The sequence below is a fragment of the Thamnophis sirtalis genome, unplaced genomic scaffold (assembly GCF_051295495.1).
Source record: "Thamnophis sirtalis isolate CommonGarterSnake01/CBP01778 unplaced genomic scaffold, rThaSir2_p1.2 scaffold_2, whole genome shotgun sequence".
Lineage (NCBI taxonomy): Eukaryota > Metazoa > Chordata > Lepidosauria > Squamata > Natricidae > Thamnophis > Thamnophis sirtalis.
Genome location: NW_028261382.1, coordinates 45,106,361 through 45,132,185, shown reverse-complemented (window position 1 = coordinate 45,132,185; position 25,825 = coordinate 45,106,361). Strand labels below are relative to the sequence as shown.

Genomic DNA, 25,825 nt, shown 5'->3' with positions numbered 1-25,825 from the left:
CTGCTAGAATTTTGGCTCAGAAATTAAAAGATTGACTGCTGACGGATTCGAAGGGCAGCCTCCAGCTTCCAAAATTCTCAGGGGAAACCTGGGAATTGTAGTTCACAGTATGCTGGCCTATGGCTGTAATCAACCTTGGATTGATTTTAGTTCACAGACCTCAAGGACAAACTTTGGTTCCTCAGAATTCTCTGAAGTGGTTGTTTCTTGGCTGGGGAACTCTGGGAATTGTAGTACCCATGCCTGGGAGATAATCTTTGCTTCCCAGAATTCACAACAGCGCCTCTCTTGGCTGGGGAACTCTGGGAGTTGTAGTTCCAAACCCAAAGGACAATCTCCCAGAATCCTCAGGGGTTGCTGTGCTGCCTGGGGAACTCTGGGAGTTGTAGTATTGAGATCCAGAGGGCAATCTTCAGCTCCCAGAATCCTCAGTGGTTGCTGTGGTGCCTGGGGAACTCTGGGAGTTGTAGTACCCAGACCTAGATGGCAATCTTCAGCTCCCAGAATTCTCGGTGGTTGCCCTGCTGCCTGGGCTACTCCGGGAGTTGTAGTATCGAAATTCAGAGGATAATTTTCAGCTCCCAAAGTTCTCAGTGGTTGCTGTGCTGCCTGGGGAGTTGTAGTATCCAGACCCAGAGGACACTCTTCAATTCTCTGGAGGGGTCGAAGGGAAGTCTTTTCCCACCAAACACAACTTCCTTCCCACTTCTCAAGTCCCCACGAAACACCTTCCACCGTCTCAGCAGGAGTAACCCAAGGAAGATCTGCGTTTCCCCATCTGCTAAAGCTGGATCGACTCGTTTCCAGGAACCGTGTAGAACATTTTCTTCCCTATAAAGACATATTAACATTTGATACATAAGTATTCGCTCCCCTGCCTTTCCTCGCATAGGAACTTCCTGTAAGTGACCTCCCATTCCTAATCCATGGGGTTCAATATGACGTCGGTCCACCCTTTGCAGCTATAACAGCTTCCACTCTTCTGGGAAGGCTTGTCCACAAGGTTCAGGGGTGTCTTTATGGGAATCTTTGGCCATTTTTCCAGAAGCGCATTTGTGAGGTCACACTCTGGTGTTGGACGGGTTTACCACTTCGTGGCTGAGTTGCTGTCCTTCCCAAACACTTCCACATTCTTATCATACAGCTGAAAGTTGACTGTGGTGTATTTAGGAGAGAGGAAATGTCACGACTGGATTTGTGGCACAGGTGGCATCCTATCACACTTCCACGCTGGGATTCACTCAGCTGAGCTCCTGAGAGCGACCCCTTCTTTCACCAATGTGTGCAGAAACAGCCTGCACGACTAGGCCCTTGATTTTATACCCCTGTGGCCGTGGAAGTGATTGGAACCCCTGATTCTGGTTATTTGGATGGGTGAGCGAATACTTTTGGCAATATGGTGTATGACTAATCCAATGATGGAGAACCTTTTCGGCACCAAATATCCAAACCAGAACACATGTGCATGTACATGTGCTGGAGCACTGGATAACTGAAAACCAGCTGGCCGGTGCACGCATGCCTATTTTGGGGGCCGATTTTAGGCCATTTTCAGGCCGGTTTTACCCAACACCTGGCCCCAAACCAGCCTGAAAACAGCTCAGAAAATGGCCTGGGTTTTGGCTGTTTTTCAGCCAATTTCAGACCATTTCTGGCCAGAAAAACAGCCTGAAAGCGGCTGAAAAACATCCCGAAAACGGCTGAAAAACAGCCTGGGAAACAGGCTGTTTTCTGGCCTTTTTCTGGTGCTCCAACACCTGCAAAGACGAAGAATGTGCGTGCCGGAAACCAGAAGAGCAGCTGTCGACGGTGTGCATGCCGACAGAGAGCCATAGGTTTGCCATCATGGGTTTGGTGCAACAAAGACAAGGATTAGGGGGTGATCGGATAGCAGTCTTCTAATATCACAGGGAAGATGGTGTCAGCCTATTCTCCAAAGCACCCGAGGGCAGGAGAAGAAGTACGTCGAGGTGATAATTTAAGAGCTGAGCGGCTGATGGCAACGAAGGGAATGAGTCAGCAGCGTCTTTGGCTGCTGCCCCTTTAAGAGCCTGTGTAATAAGAAGAGGCCCTGCTAGAATGTTCGTAGGTTTGTCGGAAATTATCAGAAAGAGATGCAACCGAGAACCAAGGAGAAATTTGCTGCCGGTGAGATCAATGAATCAATGGAACGGCTACTTACCGGAGTTCTGTTTGTAGCACACGCAGGAAAGGACTGCCAGCATGAAGAAGAAGGAGGCCACGGGGATGACGATCAAGAGAAGCTCTCTGAAACTGTACGCCGTCTTCTTCCCGCCTTCTGGAGAAGATAGAATAACAGAGTTGGAAGGGGCCTTGGAGGTCTTCTAGTCCAGCCCCCTGCTCGAGCAGGAGATCCTATGCCATTCCAGACAAAAGGATGTCCGGTCTCTTCTTAAAGTGCTCCAGAGATGCTACTTCTGGTGGGAAGTTGTTCCACTGTGTCCCCACTGTCAAAAAGTTTCTTCTTAGTTCTACGATTCTTCTCTCCTTGATTAGTTTCCACCCATTATTCCTTGTCTGGCCTTCAGGTGCTTTGGAAAATAGGTTGACCCCCTTCCTCTCTGTGGCAGCCCTTCAAATATTGGAACAGTGCTATCGTGTCTCTCCTGGTCCTTCTCTTCATTAAACTAGACATACCCAGTTCTTGCAACCGTTCATCGTATGTTTTAGCCTCCAGTCCCCTAATCCTCTTTGTTGCTCTTCTCTGCACTCTTTACAGAGTCTCAATATCCTTTTCATATTGTGGCCACCAAAACTGGATGCAATATTCCAAGTGTGGCCTTACAAAGCCTATACTCAGTAGAATAAAAATAAGGCATATTCTTATTAAGCAGAATACGAAGGATTGTGGAAATTCAACTGGCCTTGCATGCTGAACAATGCAAACCAGCAAGGCTTGGGTTGTGTGACTTCACACACATTGTTCTTAATGAATTTTTGGGAAAACCTAGGCTGAAGGATAAGGAGAGGAGGCCCTTTGCACATGCTCAGAGCAGCTCTTTCCAAATGCATTCTTCCCCATCTTCACCGTGGGGAGCAAATGCCATATAGGAGATTTTAAAGGAAACGGATTCAGCGATAATCAAACGAAAGAGCAAGAGGGGAAAAATGCAGAGATTCCAGGAACAATTTGAGTGTCCCTTTTTTCCTTCCATCCATCCAACCTTCTCTCCTTCCTCCCTCCCTTCCTTCTCTTTCTCTTGACTTCTCTTTACTTCCTTCCTTCATTAATTTTCTTTCCTTCCTCTCTCCCTTCCTTTCCTTTCTCTTGACTTCTCTTAACTTACTTCCTTCACTATTTTTCTTCCTTCTCTCCTTCCTCCCTTCCTTCTCTTTCTCTTTACTTCTCTTAACTTTCTTCCTTCACTATTTTTCTTCCTTCCTTCCTTCTTTCCTTCCTCCCTTCCTTCTCTTTCTCTTGACTTCTTTTGACTTACTTCCTTCATTAATTTTCCTTCCTCCCTCCCTCCCTCCCGCCGTCTCTCCCTTCCTTCTCTTTCTCTTGACTTCTCTTAACTTCCTTCCTTCACTATTTTTCTTCCTTCCTTCCTTCCTTCCTTCCTTCTCTTTCTCTTGACTTCTCTTGACTTCCTTCCTTCATTAATTTTCCTTCCTTCCTTCCTTCCTTCCTTCCTTCCTTCCTTCCTTCCTTCCTTCCTTCCTTCCTCTCTCCCTTCCTTCTCTTTCTCTTGACTTCCTTCACTATTTTCCTTCCTTCCTTCCTCCATTCCTCCCTCCATCCCAGAGTTATAGGCCATCCTTGCCTATAAGGCGAAACTCGCTGAATGGTCTCCCTTAGCCAAAGAAAGTTGGGCGGGTGGGGGGGCAATTGAGGCCATAAGTCGAGGACTACCTCATTGTCCCAATATCATGCAATTGGGGAAAGGGACCCCCCCTCCCCCCAAATTGGCCGCTTACCTGAAGGTCGTTGGCAGGAGTCGCGGAGCTCGACGGTCGCTGATTTGAGGACCATGGGGTTAGAGGCCGTGCAGGTGTAACTCGCCTGGGGAGATTCCTTGGGATCTCGTTTGATCCGTAGCAGCTGCCCCTCCTCCATCATCCAATGCTTACCCCCCAGCCCTGCCCATTCGTAAGTGACGTTAGTCCTGCTGGCTGCATGGCAGCTTAAGAAAAGGAGACACGATTCGGAGGAGCCATTTACGGCCTTTTCTTCGGGGAACACCCGGATCACCGGGGTGGAAATCGTATCTGGAAGAAGAGAGACGCCAAAAATCAGGGGAGGGGGCAACGTGGGGAAGGGGGTTAAAGCAGGGAAGGTTTCCGTCCAGCCTCCCAATTTGAGACCCCTGCTAATTAGGGTCAGTGGCCAGATGTCCTAGCAAGCAATTGTGCCGAGCGAGAGACATAACCAAGGTGCTCATCTCCGTTTCAAAGCCGAATAGCCAGCGCTGTCCGAAGATGCCTCCGTGGTCATGTGGCCGGCATGACTCAACGCGGAAGGTGCACAGAACACAGTTCCCTTCCCACCAAAGGTGGTTCCTGTTTTCCTACTTGCATTTTTAACGTGCTTTCAAAATGCCAGGTTAACAGAAGCTGGGACAAGTCACGGGAGCTCACTCTGTTACATAGCGCTAGGGATTCGAACCGCCAAACTGCCAACTATTCTGATTAACAAGCTCAGCGTCTTATCCCCTGAGCCACTGCGTCCCTCAATATATCTTTACTCATATAAATTCTCATACAAATCCTTCCACATCAGCGGTGTCCTCACCACCTCTTGTGGCAATGACGAGAGCTCACTCAGTTACGCGGCGCTGGGGATTTGAACCGCCCAACTGCCAGCCTTTCTGATCAACAAGCTCAGCATTTTAGCCACTGAGCCACTTCGTCCCTTCCTAAAAGCAGTGTAAAATAACATAAAAAGACCATTTAAAGTCAGAGTGAATGTAAAAGAGAATATAGGTCAAGAAAAATAAAGTAGAAAAGTAAAGTAATGTAAACAAAAACCAAAGTTAAAAACCAAATAAAACACAGTGAAGCAAATCAAATCAAAATAAGAAGCGGGGAAGTAAAGTGCAGGGGAACAGGAATTCCTGACTGTTGCAACACGGAGAAAAACAACACTTGAAGAATTACACATAATTTACTCTGTGCTAACGTCTTCCTAGGTGACTCAGTGGCTAAGACATTGAGCTTGTCGATCAGAAAGGTCGGCGGTTCGAATCCCCAGCGCCGCATAACGGAGTGAGCCCCCGTTCCTCGTCCCAGCTTCTGCCAACCTAGCAGTTCGAAAGCAGGTGACAAAATGCAAGTAGAAAAATAGGAACCACCTTTGGTGAGAAGGGAACAGCGCTCCGTGCGCCTTTGACGGCGCTGAGTCATGCCGGCCACATGACCCCGGAGATGTCTTCGGACAGCGCTGGCTCTTCGGCCTTGAAATGGAGATGAGCAGCACCCCCTAGAGTCGGGAATGACTGGCACAGATGTGCGAGGGGAATCTTTATCTTTACCTAAGATCTTCTTGATGACAGGTTATCAGCTAGTAAAAAATAAAAGCAATAAACATGGGTTCTGACACCCTTTTTTGATAGCGCAACACACCGTAAACCTTCAGCCTGAAAGCTTGTAGTTTCATCTGTCCTGCGGTGTCCACCAGGAGAACGGAGAAGATCCCAGCATCTTCTAAATCCACTGGATTGATCTCTAAGGTGAAGTTGTCGTGCAGTTGAGTCCTTCCGTAGAAACGGGACCGGTACTGGATCTCTGTCCTTCCCTTAAACGAGGTGGCCACCAACTCTTCCAAAGGCGCCTGGGAACGCCAGATGAATTCCCGGACGTGGAAATTGGGAGGGGGGGCTGCTTTGAATAAAACCGAGCTCCCCGCTACTCCTAACACCGCTGTTGGTGTGTAGGCCCTCGACATGCGTACAGCTACAAGGAAAAAAAATGTATCTCTAAGCGTCGAGGTGTATATAATTCTATTCTACACTGCAGAGATCTCATTTTGAGTCAAATCCACAAACCCAGATCAAATATGTTCTAAGTGAAGAAAGGTAGAATTATAAGTCTGGAAGGGACTTCGGAGGTCTTCTAGTCCAACCCAAACAAAACATATGAAGAATGGTTGCAGGAACCGGGCATGGCTGGTCTAGTGAAGAGAAGGAACAGGGGAGACAGGATAGCAGACTTCCAGGGCTGCCACAGAGAGGAGGAAGGGGTTCAAGCTATTTTCCAAGGCACCAGAAGGCCAGACAAGGAATAATGGATGGAAACTAACCAAGGAGAGATTCAACCTGGAAATGAGGAGTTTTCTGATGGTGAGAACAATCAACCCATGGAACAGAAGTTGCCTTCGGAAGTTATGGGAGCTTCATCCCTGGAGGATTTGAAGAAGAGACTGGACTGCCCTCTGTCAGAAATGATGTAGGGTCTCCTGCTTGGGTGGGAGGTTAGACTAGATGACCTACAAGGTCCCTCCCAACTCTGTTATTCTAATGTTCTCCAAAAGGTGAGAAGAAGACCACAGGAAGCTCCTATCGATCGTCATCCCCGCAACTTCCTTATTCTATATCTAACCAAGCTGCAGTTCCCTGGAGTCACTCCCCATCATCGGAAGCTATCTAACAAAATGAAATTGACTGGTGGAAAGAATAAGGCTCTACATTTAGGCAAGAAAAACGAAATGCACAGGCACAGTATAGGTGGTACCTCACTCAATAGTAGTAACTAGGAGAGGGATCTTGGAGTCCTAGTGGACAACCATTTAAATGGGAGCCAGCCGTGTGCAGCAGCTGCCAAAAAAGCCAACACAGTTCTAGGCTGCATCAACGGAGGGATAGAATCAAGATCACGTGGAGTGTTAATACCACTTTATAAGGCCTTGGTAAGGCCACACTTGGAATGCGGCATTCAGTTTTGGTCCCCACAATGTAAAAAAAGATGTGGAGACTCTAGAAAGAGTGCAGAGAAGAGCAACAAAGAGGATTAGGGGACTGGAGGCTAAAACATATGAAGAACAGTTGCAGGAACTGGGAATGGCTAGTTTGATAAAAAGAAGGACCAGGGGAGACATGATAGCAGTCTTCCAATATCTCAGGGGTTGCCCCAAAGAAGAGGGAGTCAAGCTATTCTACAAAGCACCTGAAGGTAGAACAAGAAGCAATGGGTGGAAACTAATCAAGGAGAGAAGCAACCTAAGATTAAGATTAAATTTTAGTTTATTTGTATGCCGCCCTTCTCCGGGAGGGACTCAGGGCGGCGAACAACTCAAAAGGGGAAGGGGATACAAACACAATTCCAGTAATTAAAATACACAAGAGTCATACAGCCATACAAGTCGAGAGTGGAGGGGAACTCATCAACCCCTAAGCCAACTCATCAAGCTAAGAACTAAGGAGAAATTTCCTGGCAGTTAAAACAATTAATCAATGGAACGACTTGCCTCCAGAAGTTGTGAACGCTCCAACACTAGAAGTTTTTAAGAAGAAGTTGGATAACCACTTGTCTGAAGTGGTGTAGGGTTTCCTGCCTGAGCAGGGGGTTGGACTAGAAGACCTCCAAGGTCCCTTCCAACTCTTGTTAGTCTATATTCTGTCATTCTATATTCTAAATCCTGCCCACAATTCTGTGGGGCAGCCCCCTCTCTGCTGTCCTCCTCTCTGTTTTTATTTTGTTGTGAATGTAAGAGATTCCTCTTACCTGAAGCGATCATCCACGCGAGGGCCACCCAACCCATTTTAGCTCCGTCCTGGAAGGCAGCAGGAGCAGAAGTGACATCGGCAAAGAGAAAGTAAAGTCTCACATGATGGAGAGCCTTTTTTTCCACAGGAAATCCCCTTTTACGCTACCTCTTAAGGAAGAATTCAAGGACTCCCGCAATACGTTTGCAGAAAGCGGAACTGGCAAAAATAAAAAGTCCCAGGAATCTGGAGGCTGAACTTTTAAGAATACTTTGCAAGTTCAAGTTCTGATAATTGTTTTTGGTATATTTTTTTTCTGGCTCAGAAAAATTTATTTTCTGAGTATTTTTTTCTGGGAATTGTGTGGTTTCAAAAAAAAAAATCACCCTTTTTTTCTGGACTGAAAAGATTTAGCCTTGTGACCAGGGAAAAAAAAATCTGCCCGGTAGGATGGTGAAACCGAACAGAGATAAAACCCCAGGAAAAAAAAAGGAAAAAGAAAAAAAAATCAGTCCGAATAACAGTAAACGAAAGAGGGAACAACGTTATTAAAATCTGGTTGGTATCATGCAAAATGAGGATAATTTGGTAAAACAAATTAGGGACCAGTGTCAAATGCATATAAAAAGGTTGTATAATATATGGATAGAAACAGATTCCGAAACAGAGTTAGTTAAAGACTGCATGATAAAATGGGCGCAAAACTTTGAAGAACCAATAATGATGGAAACATGGGGAAAGATTTGGGTAAGAAATGTAAAATTTATGCAAGCTCAAAACTTGAGAGTCCAAGGCTCAGGCGCCTCCTGGTGGCCAACCAGCCTCTCTGCGCCCTGCTCGGAGTCGGAACCCTGTCCAGGGTCCTCCACATCCTCCAGGGCCGACTCAGAGGGCCCCTCGCTGTCGGAGTCTGGTGGCAGCTCCAACGGCTCCTGCTGGGCCACAACAGGTTCCTAGCAGGGGTGGGTTTCAACCGGTTCGCGGCGGTCCCTGCGAACCGGTTGGTCGGCAAACCCGGAAGTAAGTAACTTCCGGGAACGGCGAAGGGCGCGCCCGCCCGCCCGCGGTCCTTACCCGGTTTTGACGAGTTCTGCGCTTCCACGCATGCGCAGGATGCATACAGCGCCTGCGCGATCCTCCAGGAGCAGCTGGAGCATCGCGCAGACGCTAGTACGTATGTGTGCACCGCGCGCGTGCACGAGGACACCGCCGGCCCCGTTGCAACCGAACTGGTTGGAACGGGGCGAGAAACCCACCCCTGGTTCCTAGGGACTGACTACATTTCCAACACTTAGTGGACAGGTTACTAAACATTTTAGACACTCTTGCAGGTGGCAAATTTGGAATTTTAATGGGTCAGAATCTTGTAAGGTCTGAATGTCACTCGGATGATTTGATACCAAGCTACCTTTGTGCCGGGTTTTGGCAACTCTTCAGGGCGAAATCGAAGCCGAATTCGAGCCCTCAGCCGGAGCGAGGAGCGAGATCAAGTTTGGCCCGGAAAATCTGGCAGCGCCACCGACTTTCTTGTTAACACCTGCCAACTCACTTCCTTTTGGCAGGATGCATTAGCTGTGTAATATACACTGTCGCATGTGAAGCTGTTGCATACAGCCAGCCAGGAAGGAGAAAAGTCAACGAATGCAAGAACGGGATCCAGTAAAAAAATGATTTGCACTCAAGAGGAAATGGTGTGTGGAACTCCCTTGGCCTGGTGCAGTCTACCTTAGCTGCAAAAAAAAAAAGGGTACGTTTGAGGAAGGGAATGCTGGATCTTGGAAGCGGGGGAAGGAGGGGCTAACCTCCCTTTCCCACGTCCCTCGCTTCTTACAATAGGACTCTCTTCATCCGTCTCTTTCACTCAAGTGTACTGTACATGTGTTCACACATGTGAAAGGCAGGCAGGCATTGAATAAAATAAACGTGCTGGCTGGGGGATTCTGGGAGTTGAAGTCCACCCATCTTAAACCAAACTGGCTGGGAGATTCTGGGAGTTGAAGTCCACCCATCTTAAACCAAACTGGATGGGGGATTCTTGGAGTTGAAGTCCACCCATCTTAAAGCAAGCTGGCTGGGGGATTCTGGGAGTTGAAGTCCACCCATCTTAAACCAAACTGGATGGGGGATTCTGGGAGTTGAAGCCCACCCGTCTTAAAGCAAGCTGGCTGGGGGATTCTGGGAGTTGAAGTTCACCCATCTTAAAGCAAGCTGGCTGGGGGATTCTGGGAGTTGAAGTCCACCCGTCTTAAAACATGCTGCCTGGGGGATTCTGGGAGTTGAAGTTCACCCATCTTAAAGCAAGCTGGCTGGGGGATTCTGGGAGTTGAAGTCCACCCGTCTTAAAGCAAGCTGGCTGGGGGATTCTGGGAATTGAAGTCCACCACCTCTTAAAGCAATCTGGCTGGGGGATTCTGGGAGTTGAAGTCCACCCGTCTTAAAACATGCTGCCTGGGGGATTCTGGGAGTTGAAGTCCACCCATCTTAAAGCATGCTGGATGGGGGATTCTGGGAGTTGAAGCCCACCTATCTTAAAGCAAGCTGGCTGGGGGATTCTGGGAGTTGAAGTCCACCCGTCTTAAACCAAACTGGCTGGGGGATTCTGGGAATTGAAGTCCACCCATCTTAAACCAAACTGGATGGGGGATTCTGGGAGTTGAAGCCCACCCATCTTAAAGCAAGCTGGCTGGGGGATTCTGGGAGTTGAAGCTCACCTATCTTAAAGCAAGCTGGCTGGGGGATTCTGGGAGTTGAAGTCCACCCATCTTAAACCAAACTGGATGGGGGATTCTGGGAATTGAAGTCCACCCATCTTAAAGCAATCTAGATGGGGGATTCTGGGAGTTGAAGCCCACCCTTCTTAAAACACGCTGGATGGGGGATTCTGGGAGTTGAAGTCCACCCATCTTAAAGCACGCTAGCTGGGGGATTCTGGGAGTTGAAGTCCACCCATCTTAAAGCAAGCTGGCTGGGGGATTCTGGGAGTTGAAGTCCACCCATCTTAAAGCAAGCTGGCTAGGGGATTCTGGGAATTGACGTTCACCCATCTTAAATCAATTGTGCTAAATCAACACATCCTTCCTCTTGAGGAATAAAGAACGCAGCCATTCCACTGCAGCCAGTTAAACAGCACGAACATTCAGGCTGTTTATTTTAACAAAAATAATCAAATGGACGTAATAACAGGTCACGGGGAGCCAAAACCAACACCCAAGCGGATATAACAACTAACCCCAATTAAAAGGGCCGTTGTGTTGATTTCTGAGTAGTGCATTTCATTCACATCCTGTTTCTCTACCGGCCGTCCTCGAGTTACGACCGTATTTGAGGCCAGAAATTGCAGTCGTTAAGCAGGTCGCCACGTCCCTGCACCCGAGTTTACAACCTTTTCCATTAAATGAACCCCTCGTTCCAGGACCTTTATTTTCTTTAACGGGTGTTTTTTTGTGCTGGAAACAAGACGTAAATGCCGAACATCCACCCCAAATATCAATCAGGTGGCTGCTGGAGGTTGCAAATGGTCATAAATGCGGGTCAGAGCGTGGTCGTTTAGCAGGATTTTCCGCAGGGCTGCAACTGAAGTCCTTTTTTTGGGGGGGAATGCAAAAACATCTGGGCATTTTTTTAAAACAAAAATTTGCTGCCAATTTTTGTGCCGAAGTTTGCAAAGCGATGCCAAGGTTTGAGGAGGAAGTCAATGGTTTACCGGGGAGAAAAACGGTTCTGCCGATTCCTCAGCCGTCCCAACCCCTCCTGCTTAGACACCTCCTGGGGCAGCACCCAGGCCGAGTTGTTACAAGCCGGGGTTAATTGTGGGTTTGTAGAGCTGGCGGCAGGGATCATATCCTGCCGGCTGTGGACAGTGGGAGAGTCACGGGCCCCTCCCTGGTGAGCCCAAAATGAGACTCTGGAGAGGTTGGCAGGTCAGAGAGAGGCACCTGCGGCTCATCTCTTTCCGTTTCTGCTTCCTCTCCTTCCCCATCCCCCTTTCCCAGATCCTCCTCTTCTGTTTTCCCTTTTTATTTCTCTTTTTGTCATTCTTCCTCTTCCCTTTCTTCTTCTCCTTCCTTCCTTTCCCCCCTCCCTTTCTCTTTCGTTCTTGCCTGCCTTCCATCCATCCAAACTTCTCCCCTTCCTCCCTTCTTTTTCTCGACTTCTCTTGACTTCCATCCTTCCCTATCTTTTCCTCCCTTCCTTCCGTCCCTTTCTCTTGACTTATTTCCTTCTCTTTTCCTTCTTTCTTTTTCCCTTCCTTCCATCCATCCGACCTTGTCTCCTTCCTCCTTTCCTTCCTTCTCTTTCTGTTGACTTCTTTCCTTCACTATTTTCCTTTCTCCATTCCTCCCTTCCTTCTATTTCTCTTGACTTCTCTTGACTTTCTTCCTTCACTATCTTTTCCTTCCTTCCTTCCTTCCTTCCTTCCTTCCCCCCTCCCTTTCTCTTTCCTTTTTGCCTGCCTTCCATCCATCCAAACTTCTCTCCTTCCTCCCTTCTCTTTCTCGACTTCTCTTGACTTTCATCCTTCCCTCTTTTCCTCCCTTCCTTCCATCCCTTTCTCTTGACTTATTTCCTTCTCTTTTCCTTCTTTCTTTTTTCCTTCCATCCATCCATCCGACCTTGTCTCCTTCCTCCTTTCCTTCCTTCTCTTTCTGTTGACTTCTTTCCTTCACTATTTTCCTTCCTCCATTCCTCCCTTCCTTCTATTTCTCTTGACTTCTCTTGACTTTCTTCCTTCACTATCTTTTCCTTCCTTCCTTCCTTCCTTCCTTCCCCCCTCCCTTTCTCTTTCCTTTTTGCCTGCCTTCCATCCATCCAAACTTCTCTCCTTCCTCCCTTCTCTTTCTCGACTTCTCTTGACTTTCATCCTTCCCTATCTTTTCCTTCCTTCCTTCCTTCCTTCCTTCCTTCCTTCCTTCCTTCCTTCCTCCCTCCCTCCCTCCCTCCCTCCCTCCCTCCCTCCCATCCTTCCCTTCCTTTCTCTTGACTTTCCTTCTCTTCTTTCCTTCCAGCCATCCAACCTTCTTCCTCCTTTCCTTCCTTTTCTTTCTCTTGACTTCCTTCACTATCCTTCCTTCTTTCTTTCCTTCTTTCCTTCCTTCCTTCCTTCCTTCTTTCCTTCCTTCCGTCCGTCTTCTCCTTCTCTTCCTCCTCTTCTCCATTTTCCTTTTCCATCCCCTTCCTCCTCCTCCTCCATATAATCTTGGCTGCAGTCTTCCTTCCTTTTATCTATACACATCATCCCAGTGAGGTAGGCCGCTAGGCAGAGAGAAGGAGATAGGCCTGACCTTTGAACTTTCATAACCGAGGGGAGACTACAATCTGGGTCTCTCTGGCCTATGGCTGCCCCCTTGGCCAGCACCCCACATTCTCACTGCTCCCCCTGCCCCTATTTCCAGGTTATGCCTCACATTGCACATATCCAGCTGCCCACCCCGGGCACTTCCCGCCACCACCACAAGGGGGTGGCCTAGAGCAACGGTCACCCAACTGGTGATCCACGAGAAAGTTTTGGTGGTCCGCGGAAAAATGATTTGCATTTTTTTTTATATTGCACTAAATAACTATCTTTTTTTAAAAAAAAATCATATTAGGGGGATTTAAAATTATGAATGTAGCGGACCCTGAGGTCCAAAAAGTTGGTGACCCCTGGCCTAGAGGTAGCTTTGCTTGGGGCATCTAGAAGGAGTGAGGCTGGCTGGGCATTAGTGGAATTGTAGTCCTCTTAAATTCAGGAAGCGTGGAAGAAGACGTCTCCTTCCAGAGGCTTCAGCCTCACGTGTACTGACTGGGGATGGGATGGATGACCTCTAAGGCCCCTTCGCTTCTTTGGAATCGGGAGCAAAGCTGAAATGAAGCGTGACGGACCCGTCTTCTCAGCCTCTGGGGCATCCACGGTGAGAGGACAACCGCTTGTCTTTCCGCGACTGAGTGAAAATGTGACTCGAAGGGCGAGCGGGCGGCGGCTGTGCCAATTCACCCTTGGGATGTGGCGTGGCAGCTCCTCAATTCACCCCAAAGGCATCCAAAGGGACAGGGAGGGGCCAGGCCCGCGGCATCAAAAGCTCGGCGGCTCCAACTTCTCCCCAGTCTGGGGACAAAGACGTTCTCGCTCTCTCAAGCCTGCCAACTCCAGCGCGGAGCATGGCTGGAATTCAAGCCCTGAGGTTCTTCCTTCTCTGCCTGGCACCGGGTAAGGCTGGCATCGTCCGTTCTTGGCAGGCAGCAAAAGGCATCCCGTCCCAGGTGGCTTTCCCTGGCTGGGGAGAAGTTCGGCAGTTGGGAAACGAGGGGAGCTTCTGAACTGTACCACATTTTGGAAAGTGGCAGACAGTCAAGTTTCTAGTTCTCTTTGTTGTTGTTGGGGGTGTGTGTTGAGGTTAGATTTTGTAAAGGCAGGAGAGAGAAATATGATCCAAAGTTAATTACTGTATTAAGGTAGGAAAGAGAGGAAAAGGAAGAAAGAAAGGGAAAGTAAAGACAAAAGTGAGGAAAGAAAGAAAGAAAGAAGAGAAAGAAAGAAGGAAGGAGGCAGAAAGAAAGAAAAAAATAGAAAGGAAAGAGGAAGAAAGAAAGAGAAAGAAAGGAAAGGAAAGAAGCAGGGAAGGAAGAAAGGCAGAAAGGAAAGAGAGAGAGAGAAAGAAAAAAGAAAGAAAAAAGAAAAAGAAAAAAGGAAGGAAGGAGGCAGAAAGGAAGAGAAAGAAGAGAGGAAAGAAGGAAGGAGGCAGAAAGAAAGAAAAAAGATAGGAAGGAGGAAAAAAGAAAGAAAGCAGAAAGAAGGCAATGAAAAAGGAAAGAAAGAGAGAAAGAAAAGAAAAAGAAATGAAGGAAGGAAGTAAGCAGAAAGAGAGAAAAAAGGAAAGAAGGAAGAAAGAAAAAGAAAAAGGAGGGAGAAGAAAGGAAAGGGAAGGGAAGAGAAACAAAAGGAAAGGAAAGGAGAGGAGCTGAAGCTTTCTGGGTGTAAGCATTCAAATCTGCTGGAATATTTTTGGAGAAATTAAATTATTTTGTGTAGTAAGTTACTCTCCGGTGCTCTACAAGCAAGTAAAGACACGTCTCACTTTGTTTTGACCATCAGCTCTTTCACCTGCTGTGAAGATCAATGCCAAAGGCCGGGAGGTCATCTACCTGGCCAAGGGGGAGTCGGTGAAGCTGGGGTGTCCGTTTGAGCTGGAACCCCAAGATGATGGCCCCAATGACTTGGATATTGAGTGGACACAGATGAATGCTGATCCCACCAATTTGGACAATGTGGTGAGTTTTTTTTTCTCCCCAATATATTTTTTATTATTTTTACATTTAAAAATATTGAATAAATATTGAAAGAGTTTCAGAAGGGACCCTCCCTAGTTTCCCAGGCTGTAAAGGAGACAATGGGAGATTTCTACTTTCAGATGTGCTAGATTCTATTAATGTAGCTTTAGGCAACAGGTAGATAAGAGGCAACTGAGCCCTCGGCTGCACAATGGATAGAGAAAGAGGCTCAGAAGGGACCCTCCCTAGTTTCTCACACTGTAAAGGAGACAGTGGGAGATTTGTACTTTCAGATGTGCTAGATTCTATTAATGTAGCTTTAGGCAACAGGCAGATAAGAGGCAGCTTAGCCCTCAGCTGCACAATGGATGGAGAAAGAGGCTCAGAAGGGAGCCTCCCTAGTTTCCCAGGCTGTATAGGAGACAGGGGGAGATTCGTACTTTCAGATGCGCTAGATTCTATTAATGTAGCTTTAGGCAACAGGCAGATAAGAGGCAGCTTAGCCCTCAGCTGCACAATGGATGGAGAAAGAGGCTCAGAAGGGACCCACCCTAGTTTCCCAGGCTGTATAGGAGACAGGGGGAGATTCGTACTTTCAGATGTGCTAGATTCTATTAATGTAGCTTTAGGCAACAGGTAGATAAGAGGCAGCTGAGCCCTCGGCTGCACAATGGATGGAGAAAGAGGCTCAGAAGGGACCCACCCTAGTTTCTCACACTGTAAAGGAGACAGTGGGAGATTTGTACTTTCAGATGTGCTAGATTCTATTAATGTAGCTTTAGGCAACAGGTAGATAAGAGGCAGCTGAGCCCTCGGCTGCACAATGGATGGAGAAAGAGGCTCAGAAGGGACCCACCCTAGTTTCTCACACTGTAAAGGAGACAGTGGGAGATTTGTACTTTCAGATGTGCTAGATTCTATTAATGTAGCTTTAGGCAACAGGTAGATAAGAGGCAGCTTAGCCCTCAGCTGCACAATGGATGGAGAAAGAGGCTCAGAAGGGAGCCTCCCTAGTTTCCCAGGCTGTATAGGAGACAGGGGGAGATTCGTACTTTCAGATGCGCTAGATTCTATTAATGTAGCTTTAGGCAACAGGCAGATAAGAGGCAGCTTAGCCCTCAGCTGCACAATGGATGGAGATTATTTTTACATTTTTACATTTAAAAGTCGAGGTGACCATACATTCACATTATATACAGCTAGTCTCAACCATTAACAATTAGCCTACTTAATACATTATCCTTCTGTCCAATCACAGTATATACAGTTGGTTCCAGTCTTGTCACCTTGTCTTATACCATTCATAAAATCTGTTCCAGACTTCAAAATATTCCGATTCCTCTTCATTTTTAAGTTCAAGAGTCACCCTATCTGCTTCCGCACAGGCCAACACTTTCCTGATTATATCTAGCTCTGATGGGGTATTTTCTTTTTTTCCAATATTGTGCATAAGTTATGCGTGCCGCAGTTAGTACATGTATAATTAAATAAAGTGTACCTTTCTTAAACCCCTCCGGTATTATACCTAGGAGAAAAATTTCCAGTTTAAACAAGATTTGGTCTCCCACCATTTGTCCTAACCATGATTGAATCATTTTCCAATAATTTTTTTGCCTCATTGCACGCCCACCACGTATAATAAAAAGTGCCTGGTGTTTTTTTTTACACTTCCAACAATTTGGGGCCAGATTTTTAAACTGGTGAGTTTGTTGAGGTCATCCAGATTCGATACTTATTCCAATGTTTCCTAACTTTAGCGACTTTAAGATAGGTGGACTTCAACTCCCAGAATCCCCCAGCCGGCATGCTTTAAGATGGGTGGAAAGACAGGATGGAGAGGAGAAAGGAGAGGAACAGGAAAAAGGGAAAGGCAGAAGAAGGGGGGAAGGTTAAAAAGGAAGAAGAGAAAGGAGAGAAGGGAAGGGAGAGGTGGAAAGAAGGAAGGAGAGAAGAAAGAGAAGATAGGAAGGAGGGAGAGAAGAAGGTAGGGAAGCAAGGAGGGAAAAAGGGAGGGAAGGAAGGAGAGAAGGAGAGTAGATAGGAAGGAGGGAAGGAGGGAAGAAAGGAGGGAACGTAAGAGAAGAGAAAGGAGGGAAGGAAGGAAGAAAGGAGGGAGGGAAGGTATGAGAGAAGGAGGGGGGTGGAGAGAGGAAAGGGAAGGGGAAGGAAAGGAGGAAAGGAAAAGAAAGGAGGGAAGGAAGGAGAGAAGGAGGGAAGGAAGGAAGGGGAGTGGGAAAGAAAAAACAAGGGAAGGAAAGAGGGAGGGAGGGAAGAAGATACCTAACCTTTGATGTCTATAATGATTTTGATATCACGGGAATGTCTTGAAACATAGTCAAATGTAAAGCAAAACAGTGGATGTTGCATTGTCTTTTACCAGCTATTGGTTGTTGTATTTTTTCTTTTACTAATAAAAATAATTAAAAAAAAAAAGATGGGTGGACTTTGACTCCCAGAATCCCCCAATAATTCGACTCCCAGAATCCCCCCCGGTAAATTTGCCTTAATTTGCCAAATTTGAAGTTCAGTTTACATGACTGCAGAGGAGAAAGTTGCCTTTCCCAAGTCTAATTAATTGGAAAATTGATTAAATTAATCAGTGCATAGTTCTGGGTGGAGAAAAGGCACGCAGCGCCGCCCCCTAGAGTCGGGAACGACTAGCACATATGTGCAAGGGGAACCTTTACCTAAAAAGTTATCAAGGTAAGATTGCCTGATCGGAGTTTGCAAAGCCGAGGGAGAATAACAAATCAAAGCTTAATATCTGAAACAAACAAACCTGATTTCTGCAATTTTGGATTTGGAGAGCGACCTTTGCAGACTTGCAGAAATGAAAGACATATATATATATTGCTTCATAGGGCTTTCAGCCCTCTCTAAGCGGTTTACAATTTTTTTTAGCAAATTGAGTCAGCAACTTGCCCCCACAGTCTGGGTCCTCATTTCACCCACCTCGGAAGGATGGAAGGCTGAGTCGACCTTGAGCCGGTGAGATTTGAACCGCTGAACTGCAGATCACAGTCAGCTAAAGTGGCCTGCAGTACTGCACCCTAACCACTGCGCCACCTCGGCTCCGCGGTTCCAATTTCCACATCCAAATGGGGAGATCGAACCTGATCGGGGTTTGCAAAAATTGCAGCCACCAGATCCCATTTCCCCTGAAGCCAATCAGAAACCTCTTTCTCTCTCTTTTTTGATTCAACAGTGTTGTTCTATGCTTCCTGCCCATCAGATCTTGAGTTACCAAGGCCAGCAAGTGATACATCCCGGATACCCATATTTTCACCCCAGGGGAGCGTCAGGAAACCAAGATGCCGTCCGTTTTAGTAATCCGGGAGTCCAGCAGAGCGAAGACAGTCGCATGTTTGGGTCGGCCAACGATTGCTGCAATGGCTTACAACAGCGGGTCAACTTCGCGGCCCCGGATCCGAGCAAGTACGACGCATCCATCAACCTCCAAAATGTTCAGGTTTCCGACTCGGCCACCTACGAGTGCAAAGTGAAGAAGACTTCGGTGGCCACTCGTAAAGTGACCGTCAGGGTGCTCGGTGAGTGAGTGTGAATACTGGACAGGAAGCGGAGCACAGGCCCCTAACACAATAGCAATAGCGCTTAGACTTATATACCGCTTTACAGCCCTCCCTAAGCGGTTTACAGAGACAGTCTATTTGCCCCCAACAATCTGGGTCCTCATTTGACCCACCTCGGAAGGAGGGAAGGCTGAGCCAACTTTGAGCCAATCAGGGTCGAACTCCTTGCAGTGGGCATAAGCGGTTTACAGAGACAGTCTATTTGCCCCCAACAATCTGGGTCCTCATTTTACCATCCTTGGAAGGATGGAAGGCTGAGCCAACCTTGAGCTGGTCAGGATCGAACTCCTTGTAGTGGGCATAATTAGCCTTCAATGCTGCCTTCTAACCACAGGGAGGGAGGGAGGGAGGAAGATAGCAACAGCAGACTTATATGCCACTTCACAGTGCTTTTACAGCCCTCTCTAAGCGGTTTACAGAGTCAGCCTCTTGCCCCCAACAATCTGGGTCCTCATTTTACCCACCTCAGAAGTACGGAAGGCTGAGTCAACCTTCAGCCTGGTGAGATTCAAACTGCCAAATTGCAGGCAGCTGGCAGTCAGCAGAAGTAGCCTGCAGTACTGCACTCTAACCACTCTGCCACCGTGGCCCATACGATTACAGGAAGTCCTCGACGTACGACTACAAAGAAGCCCAAAACTTCTGTTGTTAAGTGAGAAATGTGTTCAGTGAGTTTTGCTGTAAAGGAGACAAGTGGGAGATTTGTACTTTCAGATGTGCTAGATTCTATTAATGTGGCTTTAGACAACAGAGAGATAAGAGGCAGCTGAGCCCTCAGCTGCACAATGGATGGAGAAAGAGGCTCAGAAGGGACCCTCCCTAGTTTCTCAGGCTGTAAAGGAGACAGTGGGAGATTTGTAAATGAGCCGAGGTGGCGCAGTGGTTAGGGTGCAGTACTGCAGGCCACTTCAGCTGACTGTTATCTGCAGTTCAGCGGTTCTAATCTCACCGGCTCAAGGTTGACTCAACCTTCCATCCTTCCGAGGTGAGTAAAATGAGGACCCGGATTGTTGGGCGCAATATGCTGACTCTGTAAACTGCTGAAAGCCCTATGAAGCGATATATAAGTCTAACTACTATTGCTATTGCTATTGCTATTGTATTTTCGGATATGCTAGATTCTATTAATGTAGCTTTAGGCAACAGGTAGATAAGAGGCAGCTTAGTCCTCGGCTGCACAAGGGATGGAGAAAGAGGCTCAGAAGGGACCCTCCCTAGTTTCTCAGGCTGTAAAGGAGGAGGAGGAGAATCTAGATCTATGGAAAGGGTTCAGAGTGGTGCAGGTATGTGGAGACGACGTTGGGAGACGGAGCTCAAGGACAGTCAGATAAGAGACGGCATAGCCCTCACATGTATAACAGGCAGGGCGAGAGGCTCAGAAGGGACCCTCCCTAGTTTCTCAGGCTGTAAAGGAGGCAGCAGAAGAATTATACTTTCAGACTTACAAGATCCGGCCGATGTAACTTTACCGCAAACTAGAATAAGCTCAAGCCCAGTTGTGATTCCCATCATGTTTATCCGGCGAGGCCGACAATACTTTTGCTAACCGATGCCCCGTTTTCGTCCTTCTACCAGAAAAACCCTCCACGCCACATTGCGCCATCTCAGGCAAGGTTTTCCTCGGCAACGAAGTCACGCTCCGCTGTAGCTCTCAAGCCGGCAGCCCTCTGCTCATGTACCGCTGGACCAAATTGGCAGACTACCCCATAGAGAGTGGGCTGCCCGCGAACACCATGGCAGGTAAGATAAACCGCAGGAGTGCCCCTAAAGTTGGCGTGATGGGGCGCAGGAAGTGTTGCTGGAAAGGGAGGGAGAGAGAGAGCGAGGCCAGGGATGGGGGGGGGGCACCGCGATGAAACTGATTTGTTGAAAAGTCTTCATGCGGGACTCAAACAATCCCTGTTTAGAACACCCTGGGGTGTCCTTGGACTCCAATTCCCATCTGCCCCGGCCTCCTAACACAACGGCCACCATCCGGTGGTCTGTGAGAAAATTTTGGTGGTCCGCAGAAAAATTATTTGCATTTTTTGTATTGCACTCAGTCAGGGTCCTCAAACTACGGCCCCTGGGACGGATACGTGCGATGAACGCTTGTGTTGCTGCAGAGAGTCTCCCCCTTCGGGGTCTTTTTGTGGGGGTTCGAGGACAAAATATAAAGGAACCTCTGGGATAGATGGACGGAGAGAGGAATGAGTGGATGGATGGATGGGTGGACAAATTGTTGATGGATGAATGGATGAACTGATATATGGATGAATAAGTGGATGATTAGATAGATAGATAGATAGATAGATAGATAGATAGATAGGCAAAAAGATAGATGATGGATGGATGGATGGATAGATAGATAGATAGATAGATAGATAGATAGATAGATAGATAGATAGATAGATGATGGACAGATAGATGGATGATGGATGGACTGATATGTGAATGAATAAGTGGATAATTAGATAGATAGATAGATAGATAGATAGATAGATAGACAGACAGACAGACAGACAGACAGACAGACAAAAAGATAGATGATGGATGATTAGATAGATAGATAGATAGATAGATGATAGATAGATAGATAGATAGATAGATAGATAGATAGATAGATAGACGGACAGACAGACAGACAGACAAAAAGATAGATGATGGATGGATGGATGGATGGATGGATAGATAGATAGACAAAAAGATAGTAGATAGATAGATAGATAGATAGATAGATAGATAGATAGATAGATAGACAAACAGACAGACAGACAGACAGACAAAAAGATAGATGATGGATGGATGGATGGATGGATGGATAGATAGATAGATAGATAGATAGATAGATAGATAGATAGACGGACAGACAGACAAAAAGATAGATGATGGATGGATGGATGGATGGATGGATAGATAGATAGATAGATAGATAGATAGATAGATAGATAGATAGACGGACAGACAGACAGAAAGATAGATGATGGATGGATGGATGGATGGATGGATAGATAGATAGATAGACAAAAAAATAGTAGATAGATAGATAGATAGATAGATAGATAGATAGATAGATAGATAGATAGATAGATAGATAGATAGACGGACAGACAGACAGACAGACAAAAAGATAGATGATGGATGGATGGATGGATGGATGGATAGATAGATAGACAAAAAGATAGTAGATAGATAGATAGATAGATAGATAGATAGATAGATAGATAGATAGACAAACAGACAGACAGACAGACAGACAGACAAAAAGATAGATGATGGATGGATGGATGGATGGATGGATGGATAGATAGATAGATAGATAGATAGATAGATAGATAGACGGACAGACAGACAGAAAGATAGATGATGGATGGATGGATGGATGGATGGATAGATAGATAGATAGACAAAAAGATAGTAGATAGATAGATAGATAGATAGATAGATAGATAGATAATGGACAAATAGATGGATGATGGACAGATGAACGGACGGACGGATAGAGAGAAAAAACAGTGAAGCAGATAGATCTTTTGGTAGATGGAAGGATGGATGAGTAGAGGATAGAATGGATAGGCAGACAGACAAATATACACTTATATCTTTCTTCTCTCTCTCTCTCTCCTCTGAAGGTTCCAGTCCTGGGGATTTGGTCATTCACAAAGTATCACCTAACCATCTTGGGGTTTACCAGTGCATCGTCTCCAACAAAGTTGGGTCAGCTCGCTGCACCTTGGAAGTCTCCCATGGTAAGTGAAAACCCATTTGCTATCTATTTCTCAAGCCCCAAGCTTGAGGGAGGAAGGAAGGAGGGAAAGAAAGAAAAGAGAAATGGAAGGAAAGAAAGAGAAAGAAAGAAAGAAGAAAGAAAGAAAGAAAGAAAGAAAGAAAGAAAGAAAGAAAGAAGGAAGGAAGGAAGGAGATAGGTGAAGAGCTAGACAGGGAGGGAGGGTAGGAAGGAAAGAAAAGAGAAAAGGAATTAAGGAAGGAAGGGAAGGAGGAGAAGGAAGGAAATAGGCAAAGAGGTAGACAGGGAGGGAGGGTAGGAAGGAAGGAAGAAAAGGAGAGAAAATAGAAAAAGAAGGAAGGAAAGAAGGAGAAGGAAGGAGAAGGAAAGAGATAGATAAAGAGGTATACAGGGGGGGAGGGTAGGAAGGAAGGAAGAAAAGGAGAGAAAATAGAAAAAGGAAGGAAAGAAAGAAATAGGTAAAGAGGTATACAGGAGGTAGGGAGGGTAGGAAGGAGAGAAAAGGAATTAAGGAAGGAAGGAAGGAAAGGAGGAGAAGGAAGGAGATAGGCGAAGAGGTAGACAGGGAGGGAAGGTAGGGAGGAAGGAAGAAAAGGAGATAAAATAGAAAAAGGAAGGAAAGAAAGAGATAGGTAAAGAGGTATACAGGAGGGAAGGAAGGAAAGAAGAGAAAAGAGAAATGGAATTAAGGAAGGAAGGAAGGGAAGGAGGAGAAGGAAGGAGATAGGCGAAGAGGTAGACAGGGAGGGAGGGTAGGAAGGAAGGAAGAAAAGGAGAGAAAATAGAAAAAAGAAGGAAAGAAAGAAAGAGATAGGTAAAGAGGTATTCAGGAGGGTACGAAGGAAGGAAAGAAGAGAAAAGAGAAATGGAAGGAAGGAAAGGGGGAGAAGGAAGGAGATACTGTCGGTGAGGAAGTAGACAGGGAGGAAGGAAGGAAGGAAAAGAGGAGGGAGGGAGGGAGGAAGGAATGGAAGTCTTCAGACACAAGGAAAACAACATCACATTGTCTAGAAAAATATCCAGATCCCAGAGTTAGGAAACATAGCCAGCTTCATCCTTTCACTACGGTATCCATGATCCTTGATCCTTGGCTCAAGCCAGCCCCTTCCAGCCAATGGCATCTCACTTTGGTCTCCTTCTCCTCCTCCTCCTCCTCCTCCTCCTCCTCCTCCTCCTCCTCCTCCTCCTCCTCCTCCTCCTCCTCCTCCTCCTCCTCCAGATTCCCCCCTCCTGACTATCATCGTGGGAGCGGTGCTGGGCTCCCTGCTTTTCCTGGTGCTCCTCATTTGTCTCATCGTCTGCCTTCTCCGCTGTTGCAAGAAGAAGAAGAGGGATTGCGGGAAGGAATCCAGCCAAATCAGGTGAGGGGGGGGAGGGGGAGGCCAGGGAGGGGGGGAGGGAGGGGATTTGGGGGGAGATGTCCCTTCTTCCCGACTTGCTCCTGGGACCCGTTTTGAGGACCTCGGGGTCTCCTTCTCAGAGCCCTGGGAGACCAAAGGAAGGAAGCTGTCATCGTGGTGCCATGATTAATCCATCCAGAGCGTTGGGGTGATTTGATAATATTTATTTTATATAATAAATGAATGCTCCTGGGGTCTTGGACTTTTGGTCTCTACTGGATTGTAAGCTCTCTTCCAAGGGTTCAGAATTAACTTTCCTTCCTTCCTTCCTTCCTTCCTTCCTTCCTTCCTTCCTTCCTTCCTTCCTTCCTTCCTTCCTTCCTTCCTTCCTTCCTTCCTTCTTTCCTTCCTTCCTTCCTTCTTTCCTTCCTTCCTTCCTCCCTTACCTTCCCTTCCTTCCTTCTCTTTCACACAAAATTTTCCTCCTGCTTCCTGCTTGTCTTCCTTCTCTCTTTTCTTGCACACACAATTTTCCTTTCTTTCTTCCTTCCTTCCTTCCTTCCTTCCTTCCTTCCTTCCTCCCCTCCCTCCCTCTTTCTCCTTTCCTTTCCCTTCACAAAATTCCTTTTTTCTTTCTCCTTTCCTTCTTTCCCTCCTTCTCTTTCACACAAATTTTTCCTCCTGCTTCCTTCTTGTTTTCCTTCTCTCTTTTCTTGCACACACAATTTTCCTTCCTTCCTTCCTTCCCTCTTTCTCCTTTCCTTTCCCTTCACAAAATCCCTTCCTTCTTTTTTCTCCTTTCCTTCTTTCCCTTCTCTTCCACCCAGAAATTTTCCTCTTCCTTCCTTCTAGCCTTCCTTCTCTCTTTCCTTTCACACACAAATTTCCTCCCTCCCTTTTTCCTTTCCTTTCCCTTCACAAAATTCCTTTTTTTCCTTCTCCTTTCCTTCTTTCCCTCCTTCTCTTTCACACGAATTTTTCCTCCTGCTTCCTTCTTGTCTTCCTTGTCTCTTTTCTTTCACACACACTTTTCCTTCCTTGCTTCCTTATTTCCTTCCTTCCTTCTTTATTTCCTTCCTTCCTTCCTTTTTTTCCCTCTAACATTTTCTTCCGCTTCCTTCTCCAACTGAGGAATACCAGCGAAACCCAGGTGGCCATCTCTGCAGGATGTTTTAATTTAAATTCTTGCACCGGGCAGAGGTCAGACTGGATATCCTCAAGGGTTCCTCATTGCTTCCAACTCCAGGATTCTAAGGGTGCCCAAAAGGTCTTTTAAGTCTCCCTTTGCGCCACGTCTCTCTCTCTCTCTTTCTTGGCTGGGCTTCCTTGGAAACAGATCCCCAAATTGCCCAGAGAAGTAAGATTTTTCCTTCCCGCTTCCAGAGTAGACACCGCTGCACCCCGTCCCAGACAGGAGAGCCGTAACAGCAGTTTACGATCCGTTTTGGGGTACATCCCCCATAACATCAACTTCATGCAACGCCGGAAATACGAGTCCCCCCGGGAACAAGAAGGGGTGGAGATGGTCTCTGCGAGTCAAGACCCAGAGCCGAGTTCGAATTCCTGCGCCTCGCCCCCATCCAGTGGCCATCCTTCCACGGTCACCACCAAGGCTCGGGTTCACTACGACCCCTGCGGGCCTTCCTACAGCCACGGGAAATCCTCCGCCTCGGCCTCTTCTAACCTTCCGTGCCACGAGAGTCCGAATTCAGATTCTCCCACTTGTGACCGGGAGGCAACTCACGGAAAAAGGAGCCATCCGGGACAATTTGGCGGTGTTCCCGTAATGATGCAGGCTAAAACCCGCGAAGGACTCGTCATTTAAGTCTCCTGCTCTTGATTTCCCCCCCGTCCAGCCCCGAACATTTGCAAACGGTGCGGGTTAGAGTTACAAAAATGGCAGGGAATATCTAATCTAACTTTGCAACCGATTATTATTATTATTATTTTTAAATGCAATAGTTCACTGTTTTTCAACCTGCTACCTGGAGACTACAATTTCACACAGACAAAGCCTACATTGTTGTTGTGAGTTGTGAAGTCGTGTCCGACCCATCGCGATCCCATGGACAACGTTCCTCCAGGCCTTCCTGTCATCTACCATCCTCTGGAGTCCATTGAAGCTCAGGCCAGCTGCTTCGGGGACTCCATCCAGCCACCTCCTTCTCTGCTGTCCCATTCTTCTTTTGCCCTCCATCGTTCCCAGCATGAGGCTCTTCTCCAGGGAGTCCTTCTTCCTTCTCATCAGGTGGCCAAAGT

General features: G+C 46.9%; 2 protein-coding genes across 2 annotated transcripts; one reads left to right on the top strand and one right to left on the bottom strand.

The window, feature by feature from the left end:
• Positions 1-341: 341 nt before the first annotated feature.
• Positions 342-7,746, bottom strand: SLAMF8 (SLAM family member 8). Its single transcript, XM_087703712.1, has 5 exons — positions 7,681-7,746; positions 5,584-5,913; positions 3,940-4,230; positions 2,183-2,299; positions 342-831 (listed from the first exon to the last, which is right to left on the bottom strand). Exons 1-5 carry the CDS (start codon positions 7,715-7,717, stop codon positions 782-784), a joined length of 825 nt encoding a protein of 274 aa, XP_087559838.1. The 5' UTR covers positions 7,718-7,746; the 3' UTR covers positions 342-781.
• A 6,053-nt stretch (positions 7,747-13,799) lies between these two features.
• Positions 13,800-25,391, top strand: VSIG8 (V-set and immunoglobulin domain containing 8). Its single transcript, XM_087703445.1, has 7 exons — positions 13,800-13,848; positions 14,734-14,909; positions 18,142-18,457; positions 20,075-20,239; positions 22,111-22,227; positions 23,446-23,587; positions 24,950-25,391. The coding sequence occupies exons 1-7, from the start codon at positions 13,800-13,802 to the stop codon at positions 25,389-25,391; spliced, it is 1,407 nt and encodes a 468-aa protein (XP_087559571.1).
• Positions 25,392-25,825: the final 434 nt, after the last annotated feature.